Source organism: Eleutherodactylus coqui, chromosome 4 (genome assembly GCF_035609145.1).
Source record: "Eleutherodactylus coqui strain aEleCoq1 chromosome 4, aEleCoq1.hap1, whole genome shotgun sequence".
NCBI lineage: Eukaryota > Metazoa > Chordata > Amphibia > Anura > Eleutherodactylidae > Eleutherodactylus > Eleutherodactylus coqui.
This window is the reverse complement of record NC_089840.1, coordinates 66,748,577-66,773,802: the sequence shown is the minus strand read 5'-3', so window position 1 is coordinate 66,773,802 and position 25,226 is coordinate 66,748,577. Positions and strand designations below refer to the sequence as shown.

The following is a 25,226-nucleotide window of genomic DNA, read 5'->3' as shown; positions in this document are numbered from 1 at the left end:
GTTGTTAGCACTGCTGACTTACAGTGCTAAGGCTGTAAGTTCAAATCTGATCAAGTTGATGTTGATTTTGCCTTTGATGTGATTTTAACCTATGGCCCCATCATTGCAAAACCACTAAGCCACAATCATTGAAGAGGCACCACTACTCCAAAACTGGAAATGAAAAAGGAATTGCCTTCAAGTTCCATCTGCCTCCTATTGACTCCAATGCAATGAAAAAATGATACATCTGTATTCTTTTCCCAAAACCGGAAACAAAAGGGCAGCAATCTGCACATTTGATCCAGTGTAAAAATGGAATGTAGAAGGAAAATACAGAAACGGATTAAAACTGAAGACCTTCCGCTTCTATGCATTTCTATGGTCTTGAAAATGGAAAGATTTTCTTTCCGTTTTGCTATTCCCACAATGCATCAGCAAAACGGGAAAAAACGCTAGTGTGAAAAGACCCTAGTTTAGTAAGAGACAGCCTGTTTTTTACAATCTATTTTCCCTTTCTCAAAAGTTTGTACATTATAACCATTCTTTTAACACCTTTTTGTGTCATTTTCAATTTCATCTTTGCTTTCTGTTTCATGCTCTATACTTTGCGCCTTTCTCTCCTTCATGACTTCTCTGGACTAGCTGAAAGAGACTTTACATTACAGCCGATACCTGGCTTACATTATGGATGGAGTCTCATTATCTCTACAAACATTTGCAATTCAAGCTAACATAAGTTTCAGGTAAAAGTTTTAGTTGGAGAACAGGTGAGGGTATTCTGAGTTCTTTGTGCCACTCTGTTGCAGATCCAGTATGTGCCCCACCAATATGGTTTTCCATATGGCACCTTACATATTCTAGAGGAGAATAGTCCAGTAATATGGCATGCAATGTAGTAAGCCCCAACTTTTTTCTGATAAATTCATTAAAAACTGACAGAACAAAAAACAAAAACCTCTATGACTCTATAAATTAGAGGCACATGGAAGTGCAGTAAGGTCCCACACAACTCTTTGGGGACCCGATTATAGCTTTGTGCAATATGGATATGTAATATACCCATGTGTATAAGGACTAAGGGCCCTTTTTCACGGACCAATTCACTCTGACATACAAGTGCCAATTACCAAAATGGACGCTTATCTACTGGGCCTTTACACAGGTCGATTCAGACTCCATCAGGGAATGAAGGATCGTTTATATGATAGAATTCCATCATTGCTGGCAGAACGCAGGGAAATGTACTGCAGGTGATGATTTTTTTCGGTGCTGCATAAAAGTTTTGATCACTTGATAACAAAGAAGCGTTTGCTCATTTGTCAGATGATCCACATCACCTTCACACAGCCCCACTAACATTCCTAGAAACTTGCTGGATGATTGGGCCATGTAAAAAGCCCTTATTACATTATGTCTTAGATTTTTAACCCCAGATCACTAAATATTAGTCTCACAGTTACACTCATTGAGCCGTGGTAGCGGGAACGTTTCGCTACTATGACTTTGAGGAGGGATATTAAAGCAAGTATCAAAGATATTTTTTTTAAAACAAAGTGTTGTGGTAAGTACTTCTCAAGCACAGCCAAACAAACACAAAATTTGCGCATTTCGTCCATACTAGAAGCACAGGATGACGAAGTTCTCATGCCACTCTGGCAGCAAGGCCATTTGTGGCGAACACACTGTTCTAGTTTGCAATGACTGCAAGGAATAAGTTTATTAAGTTTGATGATAGTTTTTAGGTAAATTTAATAAATGTTCTTTCATGTAAGTTACTTTTTCACTAATACAATAAATAAATAAAATATTGAAGTTTAATTTTGTCAGTCTGTGAGACTAATATGTAGTGACAGTGTAGCTCGAAAATCTGTTTAGTGATCTAGGGTTAATGTAAGATGTTGTGTACTTCACCACATTATTAGAGAATTCCTTTAAACAAAACTTAGCTCAAATTGTTATAAAACTTGCAGTTGATCCGTGCTTTTAAGTAACATTGAACATAGTTTACAATTAGAAATTCCCACCTCTTGCATGAGGTTCCGTAGAAATATAGTCTTTTGACGCAAAGGGTCATGGACAAGACCATCGGAAAAAAAGATCATCCCTTGGGGAAAATTGTGCTGGGACAACCAGGAAACTACTCTTTGCTTTTGCATGTCTGGACGACCAGTGATGTAAATTATTAGATAACCAAGATCTTGCCAGTGCCTGAAATATAATGTAACATAGAGAATACTGACCAATCAAAAAACACTTTGGTACAACACCAAGCCAGCATAAAATACAAATGCCTTGACAGTAATATATCTGCCTCTGTTGAGTATCTGAGATATCATGAAACTGACCTTTATTGCTTGTGGACTATAGTTAGTTATCTCGCTTGGACAACGAGGGCCTGTAGCGCCGATCTAGAATGACCACAACCGAGAGCATTGTTCCATTCAGTGCAGATGTCAGAGGAGGTACTGTTGCCTATCTGTTGCACCCACAAGCGCCGCGGATGACCAGGAGGCCTCCGCCATCCGTGTGTGTGTGGGGGTGGGGGGTTGTCTCTCGATTTTCCTAGCAAGTGCTGCAGTTAGAGCACCGTGGGCCGGGACAGCTTCTGACAAGTGTGCAACATGACCAAAAAGTGCAAGTCGTCTCCTTGTTATTGTTTTTGTGATTGACTCAAGCCCCGTGCAAGCCTGCATCTCGCTGTTTCTGATGAAGTCAAGCCATTGGACACAGAGAATCTGACATTGGCATCGCATGTGAAAGGACTCAGTGGTTTGTGACAGCAAGGTCCAGGTCTCCGAGCCGTACAATAATATTGGCATTACGCAGGTCTGGTAAAATCGAATCTTAGTCCTGAGGGTTATGTTCTGCCTTCGCCAGAGTTTATCCAGGGACCTCATCACTGAGGTTGCCAGCGCTATTCTCCACAGGATGTCTGGAAGCTCCCTCCCATCTGTGTGCTGAACGCTTCCGAGGTACACGAACTCACTGACAGTGTCAACTCTGAGGCCGTTTACGTCTAGGTCCAGAGGGATTGTGCCGACTCCTAGATTCTGCAGCTTGGTTTTTAGCCAGGGGATGTGAAGCCCAAGACAGGATGCCTCAAAAACAACCTGTTCCAATGAGTGTCTTAGATTATTAGATGCGACATCCAAGAGTGCAATATTGTCGATGTAGTCCAGGTCGGTGAAGTGGTAGTCTGGAAGAGTGACCCCATTACATTGGACACTTTGCTGAAGAATCCAGTTTATGGCCCTGCAGAAGAGTACGGGAGCCGTGGACTACAGGACTGTACCAAATCCCAGACCTCAAAAAAGACAAAAGCCCACTAAAATAGGTGCTGCTTTTAAAGCAACTAACAACCATGTCAGTGAAACCACGTAAAATATAATTTGGCTTTTATTTGGAGCAAAAAAATAAGCTACACGTTTCAGCCCTGGAATGAGGTCTTCCTCAGTCATTCTCCTTGAATTAAATTTTAAGTGGTTTTAGCGATGTGGTTGCTAATTGCTATAGGAGCAGCGCCTATTTTGGCTGTTTTTTGTCTATTTTGATTGCATATTTGGTTTGGAGTTCTAGGAAAAGCTTCCCGGGTGAACCAGGATAAAAACCTGCAGCTCTAACTAGTGAAAAACTGACATCTTGAGTCATCTCTTTGAAGTTCTTCTATGTGGTTGTGCTCATATGTAGCAAAGCTCAGTTAGTTGAGAGCAATGACTATTAATTTTGCTTTGGTTTGCTCAATGATACTACACCAGATAACGCCCCCTTGTCCTTTTGCTTATTCTCGAAGATCTTTCAGATTCCAGACATATCACTATAACTGTAAAATACTTTTACCTGACGACGTCCACTGCTCCAGCCCTGACTTTAGGGTCACTGCCCATAATGGACACACTTGCCGCAAAAGAGCCATCTATGCTGAATACGACACACTCCATCCCTCGAGGAAGCACAGTCAGGTAACTTTGTGCACTGCTCTGATCTCCTCTGTAGACAATAAGAAAACAAAACCTCCATGAAACAAACAGTATGTAAGGCCCCAAAAAAGACATATGTCCATCCAGTTTAGCCTATTACCTCCCAATGTTGATCCAGAGTAAGGCAAAAAACATGAAAATCTGAAATAAAAAGTGTAGTTTTATAGTGACATTGGGGAAGGAGAAAGTTGCTGGATTCTCCTTTTACTTGGGTTTTAGTAGAGATCGGTGTGGCCTGGTAGATGACTGCATGAAAAGAACTGAGAGACATGTAATTTTTAACAGACAAATCCAGCTATTGTAGCAGTTTCATTGTCTGCCTTGAGGGATATATCATGTGCAGTTCATTATTTTTGATGAAACAAGATGATTAATAACAGTGACGCTGCATTTTCTGTACATAATAATTAAGTAGTTTGAGTTTGGCAGATTATTGGATTAGGTAGACCACTGAGTACATGTAAAACAATATAATTCGATAATATGTTTTGTGTTCATCCAAATAGCATTAGTCATTGCCTCAAGACACTCATGGCATTGTGGTAAATGCAGACCAACATTTGGAGCTCCCGGAAGATAACTTGCATTCTGTACATTCTGGGAAAAGTCGCTGTGAGTGGGGCTAAATAGAGTATTCCAGCGGCACTCAATAAATCCCCTAAAAGGGGAGGTGGATAGAATGCAAGCCACAGCAGGAGTCTGAACCTTAAGGCTCCAATAGCGAATTAGAATATGGTAAATGTAGTGGCAGCATAAGCAGAAAAAGTTCTTTAAAAAGTTTATCTGCTTATGCTGCCACTACATTTACCATATTCTAATTCACTGTGAGTGGGGCTGTCGCGTGGTGTACCTGGGACTAGCTGCCCGGAGGACATAGCCAGACCATGCACCTAGTGGTGCTCAAATGTTAACACTTAGTAACATCTTACAAGTTAAATATCATTGGAGAACTATTTAAAGTTTGGAAGTGGACATCAACTGACTAGGCAATGTGGAAGGGGAGAGTAGCCATATGGTGAACTGCAATGTATGCTATATGTTTACAGATCTACCAGAGCCAAAGTCCAGCTTTACCTGCTGGAAATGCAAGCTTATGTCTCTATTGGAGGAAAAGATGCTAAGTCCTTGGGATAGAATAGCTACATTGAAACTTATAAGCAAAACGAGCATTTCCTTGATGGAGAAGAAGTTACTCTTCAGGCTGTTGAAGGAAAATACATTTTCAGTATACCTGTAGAAGCAGAGAAATGGAAGCATGTGACCCAAAGAAGCAGGAGGATCAATAACTGGTAACAGGCTCTCAAGCAGAAAACGAATGAAGAAGTACATCAAGAAATGACTTTGCCCACAAACATAACCTCACAAAGGGTGTACTGCCTTCCCTGTGCACAAATCAAAGATGTGTCTGATTGGCTATCAAGACTCTTCAGTTCTACAGACTACTACCCATTCCTAGTAATACATGTAGGAACGAATGACACCACAGAAAAGGACCTTGCAACTATCTGCAGAGACTTTAAAACTAGGCAGGAAAGTGAAGAAACTGGGAGCACTGGTAGTCTTTTCATCCATCCATCCCACCAGTAGATAGTTATGGAATAAGGAGATAGAACAGAATTCTAGAGGTGAACAACTGGCTACATCGATGGTGCCTACAGCAAGGATTTGGATTTCTAGACCACGGAGTGAAGTACCTATGTGATGGACACCTTGCTAGAGATGGGTTGCATCTTACAAAGACAGGAAAGCATGTATCTGGCAGGTGCCTTGCTACACACATAAGGCGAGCTTTAAACTAGAACAATATGGGAAGGGAAGTGAAAAGCCAGGTAAAAATATACAGCTAATGAATACATTTGAGACCGTAGCTATTAGAGGTGGAAAGAACGAGCAAAGACAAAAAAAATTCAGAAGGAAAGTAGAGGAGCAAGAGACACCGATCACAAACTAATATGTTTCTACACAAATGCACAGAGCATGGGAAACAAACAAGAAGAATTAAAGCTCCTAACACAGGAAGAGAAATAGGATGTCAAAGACATCACTGAAACTTGGTGGGTTGGTACAAATGATTGAAATACAAGGCTTGAAGGATACAAACAGACCTAATAAAAGGGGAGGAGGTATTGTGTTGCATGTCAGAAATCTCCACAGAGATTCAAGCTTCAGAGCATGGTAGTTCTGTAGAAACTATTTGGTTAAGAATACAAGGAGAGAACAACAGAAATGACACCATTGTAGATGTTTACTATAGGCTGCCTGGACAAGAAGAAGATATGAATGAACTCTTTATACATCAGATGCCTAAGTTCTCAAAAAAGTACCACATCGTGATTATGGAAGATTTTATCTAACATTTGTTGGGAATCTCTTAAGGGAGAAAAATTTTTAATCAAATGGAAAGAGGGGGGGATATCTAAAGACGAATATATTGCAGTTTGCAGAAACTGTAGGGCCAGTGTCAGAAAAGCTAAAGCTCATGATAAATTAAGGCTTGCAAGAGAGGTCAAAATCAATAAAAAAGGATATGGGTATGTCAAATGCAAAAGAAAAGCTAAAGATGCTATTGGATGTTTACAGGATGAAAATGGTGAATTGGTTAAAAATGATGTTGAGAAGGCCGAACTATTAAATTCCGATTTCATATCCATTTTCTCTTAGGAAGTAAATGCATCATCAACTGATCTTCCCTGTGCTATGGAAGGAATAAAGAACCCAGGCTACCTATGAATGAAGAGATGGTGAGGGAACACTTAGCTAACTTAAATGAATTCAAGTCTCTAGGTCCAGATGAATTACATCCTATGGTAGTAAAGGAGGCAGCAGAGGTAATTACTGAACAACTCGCCGTAGTCTTTGAAAATGCCTGGAGAACAGGAGAAGTCCCAGAAGATTGAAGAAGGGCAAATGTTGTTTCCTATTTGTCTTTCATATGTCCAGAAGGGCAGATGGAGGCTTGAGTGGGGTTTGTTAAATGACATCCTTGGAGACTTCCCCCTTCCCTCAGAAGGTGCTTGTTTTAATTTCCAATTAGGAGATTTTTTTTGAAAAATCCATGCCAAGAAGACCCTGCACGGTCTCCAAGATGTATAGTTTATTAAAGTTTTATTTAGCTCCCTTACCCCCTTTTGATGTTGCCTGGGAGTTGGAACTGGGAAGAGCCCTCCTGGTGTCGGACTGTGGCTTCATTCTGTTTTCTCAGTCCGACAGATGTTGAAGATGCAATAGGGACAAGAGCACAATGGAACATATATATGTTAGAGCTCTCCTAAGATCAGGCCGCTGTGGTTGGATGGAATATCCAATTCCCTTTTAGCATGGCTCTATTATCTATTTTTCCGCATCCTGTCAAACATGGTCTGTTACAATTTTTCATGCCTGCATGATTATTCCTAGACCGAATTTTCCACCTTTTAGTGCACAGTAGGTCAGTGAGCGTAATCAGCTGCTAAGAATAAAGGATATAGTTTCGGTTGAAACTGTCTCCTATCGAAGTTTTCTCGCCGCCTGCTTGCTATAGACCACAATCCGTGAATCCCACTTACTCCAGGTATGGTTAACTTCTGGTTCCCTTCCAGATAATGTGCGAATCTTCTAGCTATATGGACTATTTTTCCATTCTGGCTGTCCAGAGACTTCCAACCAATATTTCCTCCCCAACCACCTACTGTGGTGTGTCCTTGTCTGTATATGCCTGGTTTTGAATTCTTTAGTCAGTGTTTTGAGTTTATTTTGGCTTGGTTCTCTTCTGGCTACTCTGAGATGTTTCTAAAAAGTGACCTCTGTGGCAATAGCTTGTTGGAATTTCATATGCCTGTCCCACCTCCAATACTGTTAGGTTTTCTGTTCTGATTTGGAGAACCAATAAAACATGATTTGAACTAAATCAAGCCAACATAATACACATGTTGTGGGTAATGGTTAATCCCATATACAAGCTTTTACCTTACAACCATCTTTATGGGGTATACACCAACTCCCAACTGTTTATCCTTAGGTATAGTGTAAGACACTCGTCCACTACTATTGGATAACTCTGTGTCATAGTAAACCCATCTTCCGCTGGAGGGCTCCATCATAATAAGGACATCTACCTAGAATACAAATGTATCATTTATTTTGATATACAGAATGCAAAACAAGATACTATGGAGTTTACATGATTATAAAAGTTATAATGTAACTCTGCTTATTCTTATCTTTATGTTATAGCTTTAGCATTCTATATAGCTGAGATCAAATAGAGATGTCTTAGCAACATTAAAATACATTACAGAGATCTTCAATGATGTTTAACAACATTTGCTATCCTAAGCAGCATATTCCAATCTGACTATGCTTTTAAATAAAAAATAACCAAGCAATAGTAAATCTAGAGATTCAACAGCTACCAGGCTTATATAAACCATACAATCATAAAAGGCTAGTATCTAGACCAAGGGTGCATAATCTGTGGCCCAAGATGCCATTCTGCCCCCAACCATCTGGTTACAGGTATACAGTTAGGGCCAGAAATATTTGGACAGTAACACAATTTTCGCGAGTTGGGCTCTGCATGCCACCGCATTGGATTTGAAATGAAGCCTCTACAACAGAATTCAAGTGCAGATTGTAACGTTTAATTTAAAGGGTTGAACAAAAATATCTGATAGAAAATGTAGGAATTGTACACATTTCTTTACAAACACTCCACATTTTAGGAGCTCAAAAGTAATTGGACAAATAAACATAACCCAAACAAAATATATTTTTTTCAATATTTTGTTGCGAATCCTTTGGAGGCAATCACTGCCTTAAGTCTGGAACCCATGGACATCACCAAACGCTGGGTTTCCTCCTTCTTAATGCTTTGCCAGGCCTTTACAGCCGCAGCCTTCAGGTCTTGCTTGTTTGTGGGTCTTTCCGTCTGAAGTCTGGATTTGAGCAAGTGAAATGCATGCTCAATTGGGTTAAGATCTGGTGATTGACTTGGCCATTGCAGAATGTTCCACTTTTTTGCACTCATGAACTCCTGGGTAGCTTTGGCTGTATGCTTGGGGTCATTGTCCATCTGTACTGTGAAGCGCCGTCCGATCAACTTTGCAGCATTTGGCTGAATCTGGGCTGAAAGTATATCCCGGTACACTTCAGAATTCATCCGGCTACTCTTGTCTGCTGTTATGTCATCAATAAACACAAGTGACCCAGTGCCATTGAAAGCCATGCATGCCCATGCCATCACGTTGCCTCCACCATGTTTTACAGAGGATGTGGTGTGCCTTGGATCATGTGCCGTTCTCTTTCTTCTCCAAACTTTTTTCTTCCCATCATTCTGGTACAGGTTGATCTTTGTCTCATCTGTTCATAGAATACTTTTCCAGAACTGGGCTGGCTTCTTGAGGTGTTTTTCGGCAAATTTAACTCTGGCCTGTCTATTTTTGGAATTGATGAATGGTTTGCATCTAGATGTGAACCCTTTGTATTTACTTTCATGGAGTCTTCTCTTTACTGTTGACTTAGAGACAGATACACCTACTTCCCTGAGAGTGTTCTGGACTTCAGTTGATGTTGTGAACGGGTTCTTCTTCACCAAAGAAAGTATGCGGCGATCATCCACCACCGTTGTCTTCCGTGGACGCCCAGGCCTTTTTGAGTTCCCAAGCTCACCTGTGAATTCCTTTTTTCTCAGAATGTACCCGACTGTTGATTTTGCTACTCCAAGCATGTCTGCTATCTCTCTGATGGATTTTTTCTTTTTTTTCAGCCTCAGGATGTTCTGCTTCACCTCAATTGAGAGTTCCTTTGACCGCATGTTGTCTGGTCACAGCAACAGCTTCCAAATCCAAAACCACACACCTGGAATCAACCCCAGACCTTTTAACTACTTAATTGATTACAGGTTAATGAGGGAGACGCCTTCTGAGTTAATTGCAGCCCTTAGAGTCCATTGTCCAATTACTTTTGGTCCCTTGAAAAAGAGGAGGCTATGCATTACAGAGCTATGATTCCTAAACCCTTTCTCCGATTTGGATGTGGAAACTCTCATATTGCAGCTGGGAGTGTGCACTTTCAGCCCATATTATATATATAATTGTATTCCTGAACATGTTTTTGTAAACAGCTAAAATAACAAAACTTGTGTCACTGTCCAAATATTTCTGGCCCTAACTGTACTTGTCTATGTCTGGTGGCTGCTCAAAACTATAGGGTGATCATAATTAAAGTAGCCCTATTCAAAAGTATCTAGAGAAATATCTACTGGGTGTAATTAAAGCAAACTTGGTCATAATGCTATCCAGGACATGTGGAAGCTGCCCATGTGAGAAAAAAATAACATTAGAGACGATCAATTGTGTTCTGCAATAGCACACCATTCACCATTTGCAAGTTCTTCTAGACAATTATAATAGATGCCGCATTGAGAAATTGTGATTGCACTGTTAAAGTTACTTCTGTACTGTAGCAAAACATTTTTGAGATTTAATGGATATTGTAAATTTCATTTACGGCATTTTGTCCTGTGCCCGGTCATTTTGAATTTGTTTTACACATCTGGCAGTGCCACACTGACCTCTGGTGGTGAAATTTGTAAATATTTTTTTTTTCACATGAATTGCTTCTGCATGTCCTGGATAGTATTATTACCAAGTTTAGTTCAATTATGTCCAGTAGACTTCTCTCTAGATATCTCTGAACAGGGATACTTTCATTACGATCATGCTGTATTTTTTATGTCAAAGAGCAGAGGTTCTGTTATGGTCTGGGGATGTTTTGAAAGCGCTGCAGAATAAGTTGGCGCTATACAAATAAAGATTATTATTGGTATTATTTTATGTGGCGTGGTCTCAATCTGTAGGTTATAAACAACAAAGTAGCAATATCGTCAGCAGGACCACTAAACACCAGACTCTGGGAAACAACATCCAAATGCACGCTCAAATATAGGGTTCAGACTTGAAAAACCCACAGTAGTGATGCAACACAAAGTTAATGAGCAGCATACACGGAGTCAAAAAGGTTCCTTCACATCATGAAAAGTTGTAACTTTATTTTCTCCACAAAGAAGAAAGCAAAGTTTTGACCACCGGTTGTGGTCTTTGTCAAGCTTATGAGCTTGACAAAGACCACAACCGCTGGTCGAAACGTTGCTTTCTTCTATGTGGAGATATTAATGTTACAACTTTTTATGATGTGAAGGAACCTTTTTGACTCCCTGCAGTGTGTAGGTTATAGTGACAAGAACCATAAACACGGAGGTGTACTTTAACATTCTACACAATAATGTGCTGCCAACAATGTCACAATACTCTGATAATGGTCAGCAATAAGACAACACGACTTGTCACAAATTTAATGATGTTTTACGTTGGTTTGAGGATATGGATGTTCTCTGGTTGGGCTGGCTGCACTGAGTCCCAACCTGAACCCTATTGAACATCATTGGGATGAACTGCAACATCTGGTCAGGAAAGATGAACAGTGTCCATCCTCTTTGACATTTTCAGGATGAATGGAGGGAAATACCAACTGAAGTGTATCAGATGTTAGTAGAAATTATGCCACCGAGATTATCAAGTGACATTAGGGCCAAAGGAGGCCCCACTAAGTATTAATGTGTTTTTCTGGGCTTTTGCTATCAAACTATTAACGACCACTTGTCCATTAGTATGTATGTGTGTGTGTGGGTGCTTCTCATGCTCTGCTCCTGGTGACATCACTGCAGGTCCTACAGCTTATATAAACAGAGCCTGACCAACAGAAGAACACAGTTAGGGCTCTTGGTAGGGGAGGACAAAAGTAACAAAACGAGAATACGACTAAGCCGTTATTATCTCAGACACAGCTCACCAGTCCTGACAGAAGACATTGACCTACCGCCACCACAGAGATCTAGCGGACTGAAGGACCTGCTGTGATGTCACTGCTGTGGGAGAAGCCATTCTGGAATTTGGTAGAAAGTACTGAATACTGGATAAGCTGACAGCAGCTTCCAGGACCTGGGGTGACATCACCATCATGTGTGGGGTCAGGATGGATGGAGAAGAGCTGTGTGTGTGATGTGTGGGGGTCAGGATGGATGTACTAGAGCTGTGTGTGAGGATCAGAATGGATGTAGTAGAGCTGTGCGGGGATCAGAATGGATGTAGTAGAGCTGTGTGTAATGTCTGGGCATCAGCATGGATGTAGTAGAGCTGTGTGTGTAATGTGTGGGAATCAGGATGGATGTAGTAAAGCTGTGTGTGTGTGATGTGTGGAAATCAAGATGCATGTACCACAGCTGTGTGTGGGAATCAGCATGAATGTAGTACAGCTGTGTGTGTCATGTTTGGAAAGCAGGATGGATGTAGTATAGCTGTGTGTGTAATGCCTAAAAATCAGGATAGATGTAGCAGCGCTGTGTGTGTGATGTCTGGAAATCAACATAGATGTAGTAGAGCTGTGTGTGTGTGATGTCTGGGAATCAAGATGCATGTAATAGAGCTGTGTGTGTGATGTCTGAAAATCAGGATGAATGTAGGATGTAGCATAATAATTACTAGTTGATTACCTATCCTCAGGATAAGTCACTAATAGTTGATCGGTGAGAATTCCCCACCCAGGATTCCCGGCAATTAGCTAATCACCCCACCCACTGTCAGTGCAGCTGGGCCAGACATCATCATTGGATCGAAGCAGAAAGTCTAATAGGTGGCCTTATCCCACTGAAATCAATGAGAGTGAAGCTGCCTATTAGACTTCCTATTCCAGTCCCAATGACAACATCTGGCCCCGCTACACTGATAGTGAGTCAGGCGGTCTGCTGATTGGTGAGGACCCCATTCTCCCATATGGCAGGAGACCTGGAAGTGTAACTGGCACTTTATGGCATATATTTTTGATTTGTCTCAGATGGTAAACTTTACTATGGCTCTTTGGATTCGTTCAATCTATTAATGTGGCCCTCAGACCAGAACGGGTTGTACACCCCTGATCTAAACTCTGCTTTAGGCCGCCTGCAGACGAGCGGGTCGGATCCGGCAGCGAGAAATCTCGCCGCGCGATCCGACCCCAGAGCCTGCAGGGACGAGCGCGTACTCACCCGCGCCTGGCGGCCCCGGCTCTTTGGTGTGCCGGCTGCCGCGCAGCCGGCGCATGCGCAGACCGGAGCCGGCGGCCAGGTGAGTGTGTGCCCTGCAGGAAATTAGAACATGCCGCGGTTTGTTTGCCGCGCGAGATTTCGCGCGGCCAAACCGCGGCCGTCTGCATAGGAGTGCGTATTGTCATGCACTCCTATGCAGACTTTCAGCGGCGGAAATCCCGCGGCGGGATTTCCGCTCGTCTGCAGGCGGCCATAGTTTGCTTTACTATGCAGCCAGACACCACAAAACATATACACATATACCACCTGGTATACAATATTTTTTTTTTTGCACAACTGCTGTCTATTAGGGTGCATTCAGACGACCGTATATCGGCCGGGTATTCACGCCGGCCGATTTACGGCATCTCTCTCTGCAGGGGGAGGAGGCTGGAAGAGTCGGGAGCAGTACTCTGAGCTCCCGCCCCTTCTCTGCCTCCTCTCCACCCCTCTGCACTATTTCAATGAGAGGAGGTGGGACGGGGTGGGACTAAGTTCAGAGAATTAGCTCCGCCCCTGTCCCACCTCTCCTTATTGAAAATAGTGCAGGGGGGGTGGAGAGGAGGCAGAGAGGGGCGGGAGCTCAGAGCACTGCTCCCGGCTCTTCCAGCCTCCTCCCCCTGCAGAGAGAGACGCTGTATATCGGCCGGCGTGAATACCCGGCCGATATACAGTCGTCTGAATGCGCCCTTAGCCTGTATGTAAGTATATGGCATACACTTGCATATATTAGAAGCATCCATCGGACACAAACATTAGATAGATATTCTAAACACAGTATGAATAGAACCTTGTACTTCAGAGTTTCAACTATTTCTGAGTGGTGTGGGTATGATCCATAGCACCTATTGCTACTAGTCTGATGCTCTGATGATACCGCAGTAGCAGTGAAACAAGTTAGGAGGGCTGTGTAAATGATATTTTAATAGCAGCCATTGCGCTGCATTATGACCTATCTGCAGTAGTGGTCTATGTAGCTTAGTAATTGTTAATGAACAATAGTTATATTGAATAGATAGGTGCATTAGTTGTGTTTTTAATTTCAATTTGCCACATCATTTTAACAGAATAAATGAAGGTTACATTTTAGTAGCAGGGAACTTAGTGGAGTCCATTGGATGAAATAATATATGAGCTAGCCAAAAGCGGATGTGGTGATTGTTGGTGTGCCATATCCTCTTCATTCAGCTGAGCAGCCATGGCTCCGGGTGTTGGACTCCCACCAATCTGATCATACTCTCAATCATGCTACAGAAATAACAATGGTTCTTACTGAACCATCAAGCTAAGCACAGGGCTTCTGGAAACGGCTTATTTAAATGAATAAGGTTAAAATTACTATGCCTTAAAATAAATAGTCTAAAATACCTTTTCACCTGTCAAAGCAACCATGTCTAGTGGACCATACATAAAGCGACCAACTAAGATCTGAGATCCTCCTTCCACCGCGATCACATCATTGACTCGGTGATTGGCGGTAACATTCTGGAATAAGCAAAAAGAAATTGTGTTAATTAAACATATTAAAGTTATTCTTATCACAGATTTCTTACCATCCAAATACTAGTTTTCCCACCTTAATTGCCTAGTAGAAGTGGTAGAGACTGAGAGTTGCAGCTATTTGCTTTGTTGTCCTGGCCCCGTATGTAAATACCTTATCCAAGACAGAATAACATATGGGCAACCAACACCCAAGTCACATGATCGTCCTCCAAATACACACCCGTCAAGACCCAGAAGAGACCTTTCAAACGGGCAAAATTAGTCTGCATTATGCACCAAAAGGCATGGCTTAACCATTTCCAATACACTGTCTGACGTCTTCCTACATCCGTGATGGCGAACCTATGACACGCGTGTCAGCACTGACACGCGTAGCCATAGTCGCTGGCGCGCGGCGGCTCAGCCCGTTAGTGAATACCGGCACTAACCAGCACTACTAGCAGCGCTGCTCCCGGTGCACACTTTGATGTCAGTGTGCAGCCGGGATCCTCCTCCCCCCGTCCCCCGACGTCTCCTACCTGTTGGTTCAGCAAGAGCGCCCGGGGGAGGGGGCGTCCTGCAGCACACTGATGTCACAGTGTGCGCCGGAGATCATCTCTGCTAGCGGCGCGCCAGGCACAGGAGGAGCGGAGCTTTTCAGGAGGTACGTACAGAGGTCTCGGGGGGCACTGTCACTGCTGGGGGGCCGCTGTGGGGGTCAGTCACTGCTGGCAGGCTGCTGTTGGGGTCAGTCACTGCTGGGGGGCCGCTGTGGGGGTGAGTCACTGCTGGGGGGCTGATATGGGGGGCAGTTAATGCTGGGGGCCTTTGTGGGGGGCAGTTACTGCTTGGGGGCCGCTGTCGCTGCTGGGGGCCCGCTGTGGGGGGCAGTTACTGCTGGGGGCCCGCTGTAGGGGTCAGTCACTGCTGGGAGCCCGCTGTGGGGGTGAGTCACTGCTGGATGCGGATTGTGAGGGACAGTCACTGCTGGGGGCCGCTGTGGAGGTAAGTCACTGCTGGGGGTCACTGTGGGGGCCAGTTAATGCTGGGGGCCTCTGTGGGGGGCAGTTACTGCTTGGGAGCCGCTGTGGGGGGCGCTGTTGCTGCTGGGGGGCTGCTGTAGGGGGTGCTGTCACTGCTGGGGGCTGCTGTGGGGGGTCCTGTCGCTGCTGGGGGCTCATCATTACTGAGATAAGTGAGGGGGAGGCAGCGAGAGGTGGGGGCCCGTGCTATGGGTGTTTGGTTTTTTTTAAATACAGTCATACATTACAATTATACATTTTTGTTATTTAAACTGACACACCACACAAGTTATGCTTGATTTTTTGGCGGATTTTGACACACCGAGCTGAAAAGGTTGCCCATCACTATCCTACATGCTGATTGACACTTGCACAACTCCAATGTCAAAAGACGTCCGACAGGGTATTCTTACTGTCTATTGCCAGCCACTCCACTTTCGGAGCCTCTCTGTCGCACACACACTGGCTTTAGCCCGCAGATGGCACCGTTGTATAACAGCAAAAAGAGAAAGCCTTTTAGGAAACTTTGAATCCAAAATTGGATTGGAAAGGATTAAACCGCTGCTGCAGAATTCCGCTATGGAACCTGCGTGGCTACCTATGGATTTTGACGGGGAATTGACAGTAGAATTAAGCAATTTTCAATTACACATCAATATCCACACAGAGGCTGCTAATTTTGGTGCAGAATTGACCACATTTTGCAGTGAGTAATGCAGACTAATTCCGCCTGTGTGAAAGGTCCCTTACAGGAAACTCCATTTTTCAAGGAAACTCACTCTCTCCTTACAGACCCCTTGCAGCACTACGCAAGGGCAGTGCTTTGCATTAAAAAATATCCAAGATATTTAATAGAGATGAGCGAACGTACTTGTCCGAGCTTGATACTCGTTCGAGTATTAGCGTGTTCGAGATGCTCGTTACTAGAGGCGAGCACCACGCGATGTTCGAGTTACTTTCACTTTCATCTCTGAGAAGTTAGCGCGCTTTTCTGGCCAATAGAAAGACAGGGAAGGCATTACAACGTCCCCCTGCGACGTTCAAGCCCTATACCACCCCCCTGCAGTGAGTGGCTGGGGAGATCAGGTGTCACCCGAGTATATAAATCGGCCCCTCCCACGGCTCGCCACAGATGCATTCTGACATAGCTCAGGGAAAGTGCTGCTGATGGTGGAGCTGCTATAGGGAGAGTGTTAGGAGTGATTTTAGGCTTCAAGAACCCCAACGGTCCTTCTTAGGGCCACATCTGACTGTGTGCAGTACTGTTGAGGCTGCTTTTTGCAGTGTTGCACTTTTCTTTTTTTTTTGTATATCGGCCGTGCAGAGCATTGCGTCCTCAGTCTGCAGTAATTTTACATAGTCCAGGGCCAGTAGTGGTGAGGCAGGGACAGTGAAAGAGATATACTGTGTATATAGGCAGTGGGCTTTTCCAAAAAAATTGTGAAAAAACATTCTATTTGGGCTGCCTGTGACCGTCCTGAGTGTACTGCGTCTCTGCTGGGGGTAGTAGTCCTAATTAATACACAGCCAGCTAAGTGTTACAGCAGGCTTGCGCAAAATTATTTCCTGGCTCTGCTGTGCGTTACACATCACCGCTGTCATCCTGTCCAGAGGGAAACAGTCTGCAGTAATTTTACATAGTCCAGGGCCAGTAGTGGTGAGCCAGGGACAGTGAAAGAGATATACTGTGTATATAGGCAGTGGGCTTTTCCAAAAAAATTTGTGAAAAAACATTCTATTTGGGCTGCCTGTGACCGTCCTGAGTGTACTACGTCTCTGCTGGGGGTAGTAGTTCTAATTAATACGCAGCCAGCTAAGTGTTACAGCAGGCTTGCGCAAAATTCTTTCCTGGCTCTGCTGTGCGTTACACATCACCGCTGTCATCCTGTCCAGAGGGAAACAGTCTGCAGTAATTTTACATAGTCCAGGGCCAGTAGTGGTGAGCCAGGGACAGTGAAAGAGATATACTGTGTATATAGGCAGTGGGCTTTTCCAAAAAAATTTGTGAAAAAACATTCTATTTGGGCTGCCTGTGACCGTCCTGAGTGTACTGCGTCTCTGCTGGGGGTAGTAGTTCTAATTAATACGCAGCCAGCTAAGTGTTACAGCAGGCTTGCGCAAAATTCTTTCCTGGCTCTGCTGTGCGTTACACATCACCGCTGTCATCCTGTCCAGAGGGAAACAGTCTGCAGTAATTTTACATAGTCCAGGGCTAGTAGTGGTGAGCCAGGGACAGTGAAAGAGATATACTGTGTATCTAGGCAGTGGGCTTTTCCAAAAAATTTTGGGAAAAAGCATTCTATTTGGGCTGCCTGTGACTGTCCTGAGTGTACTGCGTCTCTGCTGGGGGTAGTAGTCCTAATTAATACGCAGCCAGCTAAGTGTTACAGCAGGCTTGTGCAAAATTCTTTCCTGGCTCTGCTGTGCGTTACACATCACCGCTGTCATCCTGTCCAGAGGGAAACAGTCTGCAGTAATTTTACATAGTCCAGGGCCAGTAGTGGTGAGCCAGGGACAGTGAAAGAGATATACTGTGTAAATAGGCAGTGGGCCTTTCCAAAAAAATTTGGAAAAAAACATTCTATTTGGGCTGCCTGTGACCGTCCTGAGTGTACTGCGTCTCTGCTGGGGGTAGTAGTTCTAGATAATACGCAGCCAGCTAAGTGTTACAGCAGGCTTGTGCAAAATTCTTTCCTGGCTCTGCCGTGCGTTCTGTAAGCGAAGTCAGCCTCCAACCACAGGCCAATAAGCGGCACATTTAATTACAGCGTTCTGTTTCTGCACTACTTGTAATGCACCATGCTGAGGGGTAGGGGTAGGCCTAGAGGATGTGGACGTTGACGCGGGCGAGGATGCGGAGGCCCAAGTCAGGGTGTGGGCACAGGCCGAGCTCCTGTTCCAGGTGTATCGCAGCCGACTGCTGTGGGATTAGGAGAGAGGCACATTTCTGGCGTCCCCACATTCATCTCACAATTAATGGGTCCACGCGGTAGACCTTTATTAGAAAATGAGCAGTGTGAGCAGGTCCTGTCGTGGATGGCAGAAAGTGCATCCAGCAATCTATCGACCACCCAGAATTCTGCGCCGTCCACTGCTGCAACTCTGAATCCTCTGGCTGCTGCTCCTCCTTCCTCCCAGCCTCCTCACTCCATTACAATGGCACATTCTGAGGAGCAGGCAGACTCCCAGGAACTGTTCTCGGGCCCCTGCCCAGAATGGGCAGCAATGGTTCCGAATCCTCTCCCACTGGAGGAGTTTGTCGTGACCGATGCCCAACCTTTGGAAAGTTCCCGGGGTCCGGGGGATGAGGCTGGGGACTTCCGGCAACGGTCTCAAGAGCTTTCAGTGGGTGAGGAGGACGATGACGATGAGACACAGTTGTTTATCACTCAGGTAGTAGTAATTGGAGTAAGTCCGAGGGAGGAGCGCACAGAGGATTCGGAGGAAGAGCAGCAGGACGATGAGGTGACTGACCCCACCTGGTTTGCTACGCCTACTGAGGACAGGTCTTCAGAGGGGGAGGCAAGTGCAGCATCAGGGCAGGTTGGAAGAGGCAGTGCGGTGGCCAGGGGTAGAGGCAGGGCCAGACCAATAATTCAACTGTTTCCCAAAGCGCCCCCTCGCACCATGCCACCCTGCAGAGGCCGAGGTGCTCAAAGGTCTGGCAGTTTTTCACTAAGAGTGCAAACGACCGACGAACAGTGGTGTGCAAGCTTTGTCGCGCCAAGATCAGCCGGGGAGCCACCACCACCAGCCTCACCACCACCAGCATGCGCAGACATATGATGGCCAAGCACCCCACAAGGTGGGACGAAGGCCGTTCACCGCCTCCGGTTTGCACCACTGCCTCTCCCCCTGTGCCCCAACCTGCCACTGAGATCCAACCCCCCTCTTAGGACACAGGCACTACCATCTCCTGGCTGCACCCACGCCCTCACCTCCGCTGTCCTCGGCCCCTATCCACCAATGTCTGTCAGCGCACCGTCCAGCCGTCGCTAGCGCAAGTGTTGGAGTGCAAGCGCAAGTACGCCGCCACGCACCCGCACGCTCAAGCGTTAAACGTGCACATAGCCAAATTTATCAGCCTGGAGATGCTGCCGTATAGGGTTGTGGAAACGGAGGCTTTCAAAGGTATGATGGCGGCGGCGGCCCCACGCTACTCAGTTCCCAGTCACCACTACTTTTCCCGATGTGCCGTCCCAGCCCTGCACGACCACGTCTCTCGCAACATTGTACGCGCCCTCACCAACGCGTTTACTGCCAAGGTCCACTTAACAACGGACACGTGGACAAGCACAGGCGGGCAGGGCCACTATATCTCCCTGACGGCACATTGGGTGAATTTAGTGGAGGCTGGGACAGAGTCAGAGCCTGGGACCGCTCACGTCCTACCCACCCCCAGAATTGCGGGCCCCAGCTCGGTGGTGGTATCTGCGGCGGTGTATGCTTCCTCCACTAAACCACCCTCCTCCTCCTCCTACGCAACCTCTGTCTCGCAATCAAGATGTGTCAGCAGCAGCACGTCACCAGCAGTCGGTGTCGCGCGGCGTGACAGCACAGCGGTGGGCAAGCGTCAGCAGGCCGTGCTGAAACTACTCAGCTTAGGAGAGAAGAGGCACACAGCCCACGAACTGCTGCAGGGTATGACAGAGCAGACCGACCGCTGGCTTGCGCCGCTGAGCCTCCAACCGGGCATGGTCGTGTGTGACAACGGCCGTAACCTGGTGGCGGCTCTGCAGCTCGGCAGCCTCACGCACGTGCCATGCCTGGCCCACGTCTTTAATTTGGTGGTTCAGCGCTTTCTGAAAAGCTACCCACGCTTGTCAGACCTGCTCGGAAAGGTGCGCCGGCTCTGCGCACATTTCCGCAAGTCCCACACGGACGCTGCCACCCTGCACACCCTGCAACATCGGTTTAATCTGCCAGTGCACCGACTGCTGTGCGACGTGCCCACACGGTGGAATTCTACGCTCCACATGTTGGCCAGGCTCTATGAGCAGCGTAGAGCTATAGTGGAATACCAACTCCAACATGGGCGGCGCAGTGGGAGTCAGCCTCCTCAATTCTTTACAGAAGAGTGGGCCTGGTTGGCAGACATTTGCCAGCTCCTTGGAAACTTTGAGGAGTCTACCCAGATGGTGAGCGGGGATGCTGCAATCATTAGCGTCACCATTCCTCTGCTATGCCTCTTGAGAAGTTCCCTGCAAAGCATAAAGGCAGACGCTTTGCGCTCGGAAACGGAGGCGGGGGAAGACAGTATGTCGCTGGATAGTCAGAGCACCCCCCTGTCTATATCTCAGCGCGTTGAGGAGGAGGAGGTGGAGGAGCATGAGGAGGAGGGGGAAGACACAGCTTGGCCCACTGCTGGGGGTACCCATGCTGCTTGCCTGTCATCCTTTCAGCGTGTATGGAGGAGGAGGAGGATCCTGAAAGTGATCTTCCTAGTGAGGACAGCCATGTGTTGCGTGCAGGTACCCTGGCACACATGGCTGACTTCATGTTAGGATGCCTTTCTCGTGACCCTCGCGTTACACGCATTCTGGCCACTACGGATTACTGGGTGTACACACTGCTCGACCCACGGTATAAGGAGAACCTTTGCACTCTCATAGCCGAAGAGGAAAGGGGTTCGAGAGTGATGCTATACCACAGGACCCTGGCGGACAAGCTGATGGCAAAATTCCCATCCGACAGCGCTAGTGGCAGAAGGCGCAGTTCCGAGGGCCAGGTAGCAGGGGAGCCGCGGAGATCAGGAAGCATGTACAGCACAGGCAGGGGAACACTCTCTAAGGCCTTTGACAGCTTTCTGGCTCCCCAGCAAGACTGTGTCACCGCTCCCCAGTCAAGGCTGAGTCAGCGGGAGCACTGTAAAAGGATGGTGAGGGAGTACGTAGCCGATCGCACGACCGTCCTCCGTGACGCCTCTGCCCCCCACAACTACTGGGTGTCGAAGCTGGACACGTGGCCTGAACTCGCGCTGTATGCCCTGGAGGTGCTTGCTTGTCCTGCGGCTAGCGTCTTGTCAGAGAGGGTGTTTAGTGCGGCTGGGGGAATCATCACGGATAAGCGTACCCGCCTGTCAACCGACAGTGCCGACAGGCTTACACTCATCAAGATGAACAAAGCCTGGATTTCCCCAGACTTCTCTTCTCCACCAGCGGACAGCAGCGATACCTAAGCAATACGTAGGCTGTACCCGCGGATGGAAGCATCGTTCTCTATCACCATCAAAAACGGGGACCTTTTAGCTTCATCAATCTGTGTATTCTATTCATCCTCCTCCTCCTGCTCCTCCTCCTGAAACCTGACGTAATCACGCCGAACGGGCAATTTTTCTTAGGCCCACAAGGCTCAGTCATATAATTTTTGTAAACAATTTTTATACGTTTCAATGCTCATTAAAGCGTTGAAACTTGCACCTGAACCAATTTTTATTCTAACTGGGCTGCCTCCAGGCCTAGTTACAAATTAAGCCACATTAACCAAAGCGATTAATGGGTTTCACCTGCCCTCTTGGTTGGGCATGGGCAATTTTTCTGAGGTACATTAGTACTGTTGGTACACCAATTTTTTTGGGCCCTCGCCTACAGTGTAATCCAATTAATTTTTTGCCCACCTGCATTAAAGCTGACGTTACATCAGCTGTGCTGGGCACTGCAATGGGATATATTTATGTACCGCCGGTGGGTTCCAGGGAGCCACCCATGCTGTCGGTCCACACGGAGTTGTAACTGCATGTGTCCACTTCTAAAGAACCCCAGTCTGACTGGGGCATGCAGTGTGGGCCGAAGCCCACCTGCATTAAACATGACATTACCTCAGCTGTGATGGGCAATGCAATGGGATATATTTATGTACCGCCGGTGGCTTCCTGGACCCACCCATGCTGTCGGTCCACACGGAGTTGTAACTGCATGTGTCCACTTCTAAAGAACCCCAGTCTGACTGGGGCATGCAGCGTGGGCCCAAGCCCACCTGCATTAAACATGAAATTACCTCAGCTGTGATGGGCAATGCAATGGGATATATTTATGTACCGCCGGTGGGTTCCAGGGAGCCACCCATGCTGTTCGTCCACACAGACTTCACAATAGGGAGTTGTACCTGCCTGTGTCTACTTATAAAAAAACCCAGTCTGACTGGGGCATGCAGTGTGGGCCGAAGCCCACCTGCATTTAATCTGACGTTAGCTCTGCTGTCCAGTGCACTGCAATGCATTTATATACAGCCAGTGCGTTCCAGGGAGCTACCCATGCTGTGGGTGCACACGGAATTTCCATTGCGGAGTTGTACCTGCCTGTGACTATTTATAAAAAACCCGGGTCTGACTGGGGCATGCAGACACCTTGACAGAATGAATAGTGTGTGGCACATAGGTTCCCCATTGCTATGCCCACGTGTGCAGCTCCTGATGGCGGTGGCACAGGATTATATTTCTCATTGCTTCTGTACAGCATTGTGGGCTATCGTCCTGCCCCTTTTAAAGAGGGTCGCTGCCTAGCCGTGCCAACCCTCTGCAGTGTGTGCCTGCGGTTCCTCCTCATGGCAGACGCACTTATAAATAGACATGAGGGTGGCATGGCATGAGGGCAGCTGAAGGCTGCGCAGGGACACTTTGGTGTGTGCTGTGGACACTGGGTCGTGCGGGGGGGGGCAGCATGTAACTCAGGAGAAGTGGCAGCGGAGTGTCATGCAGGCAGTGATTGTGCTTTGTTGGAGGTAGTGTGGTGCTTAGCTAAGGTATGCATTGCTAATGAGGGCTTTTCAGAAGTAAAAGTTGTTGGGAGGGGAGGGGGCACTCTTGCCGCTATTGTGGCTTAATAGTGGGACCTGGGAACTTGAGATGCAGCCCAACATGTAGCCCCTCGCCTGCCCTATCCGTTGCTGTGTCGTTCCTATCACTTTCTTGAATTGCCCAGATTTTTACAAATGGAAACCTTAGCGAGCATCGGCGATATACAAAAATGCTCGGGTCGCCCATTGACTTCAATGGGGTTCGTTATTCGAAATGAACGCTCGAGCATCGCGAAATTTTCGTCCCGAGTAACGAGCACCCGAGCATTTTGGTGCTCGCTCATCTCTAATATTTAACAATCATGTCTGTCCACACATAATAGATTTGCTATGGAAACTTTCGGCAGAAATCTTTAGAAAAATACAGAGCGGCAAATCTGCACTAAATCATATATTTATTGCTGATGTGCTTTTTTCCCGGCAGATTATTGCAAAAAAGGTAAAAAAAAAAAACTGTCCTTTTGAAATTTCCTGCAGATCCAAGGGTTAATCCTCAGCTAAATCTGCAACAATTGGTTTTACTGCAGATTTGACTTCCTAAAGCTAGTTTCACGCGGGCGAGTGTGATATCGCCGCAAAAAGGTATCAGACACCACAATGTCGCATATTTGCTCATGTGATGTCTGAGCAATGCTTTTTCCTGGAAAATAATCTTGCATTGCTTCACTGCTGCCCGACGTTTTCTCGTGCATTGTCTTTTAGGTTGTATGCATTTGATGTGTATTGCACCTCTGCAGCACTAAATCAGTTAATGTCTGGTTATGTCTGGGAAAAGTATCTTGTTATATGTCATGTGAATATGTTTTACACAGATTATTGGTTCACGCCAAAAAAGGCCTTCAAAATGGCCTCATAGGCAATTGTGGGGCTGTCCGTGGAATGTACAGGCAGCATACAGCCCGAATATACGACTGTGGAATGGACCCTTACCATGCTGTATGCATTTACAATACAGCAAATGAACAAAGATTTTGCATTAGTGTTAGAGCTTAAGCATATGAATGAGTTTGTGAAATTCACGCCTGTAAAACGTGACCAAGCAAAGCCATTGATTTTAATGGTTTGTTCTCTCCGAGCGCGCTCTTCATGTTGCGCAGAAAGCTGCCATAGAAGTCTATGGCAGCCAGAAAAGGGAGGGGGAGGAAGTTAGACAGCTGGCCTTAATTTGGCTTTAAATTGCCATTCTATTGCACGTCCGTGGCATTTTGAGCTCAAAAATTGCAGTACTATACGCTAGCACTTTGCGTATCAGCCCAGGTATTGCCATCTCAAAACCTAGTTCATGTGCAAAAACACTCCATTGCAGCAAGGTATTTACGCATACATCCTTCTGTTTTAGCCATTAGGCCGTATGTGCACGGCCAATAGCAAGACACGCCAGAGGTTCCCGGGTGTAACACTGTGTTCGTGTGCTGTACATTTGCATGTACTCCTGTTGTGAGAATGTAGTCCTAAGCTCTCGCTCACGACCTGAAGGTTGCGGGTTAAATCCCTGATTGGTTCAGGTAGCCAGCTCAAGGTTGACTCAGCCTTCTATGCTTTCGAGGTTGGTAAAATGAGCATCCAGCTTGCTGGGGGGTAAAAGATGACTGGGGAAGGCAATGGCAAACCACCCTACAAAAACGTCCCGCAGCGAAAACGTCACCTAGGAGTTGGTCATGACTCGGTGCTTGCATCAGGGGACTTTACCTTTACCTTACTCTTGTGAGAGACTTGCACAAAAATAGGACATATTGCAATTTTTCCATCTCGAAGCATCAATGCAAGAGAACAATCACCCATGTAAAATAGACCCATTGCAAACAATGGATTCCATTCTCGTGCGAGTTTTGGGCTTCTTGCAACTCCCACAAGAATATCAGCCATGTCAGT

At 46.0% G+C, this 25,226-nt stretch overlaps 1 protein-coding gene across 1 annotated transcript in view; it reads right to left on the bottom strand.

Annotated features, from left to right (window-relative positions):
* Positions 1-25,226, bottom strand: part of PITPNM3 (PITPNM family member 3) — a 498,866-nt gene that overhangs the window by 4,700 nt on the left and 468,940 nt on the right. The window contains exons 15-18 of the mRNA XM_066599616.1: positions 14,425-14,541; positions 7,905-8,053; positions 3,820-3,969; positions 2,007-2,190 (exon numbers count right to left, since the gene is read on the bottom strand). Coding sequence (XP_066455713.1) covers positions 2,007-2,190; positions 3,820-3,969; positions 7,905-8,053; positions 14,425-14,541 — 600 coding nt within the window. The remainder of the gene's footprint in view (positions 1-2,006; positions 2,191-3,819; positions 3,970-7,904; positions 8,054-14,424; positions 14,542-25,226) is intronic.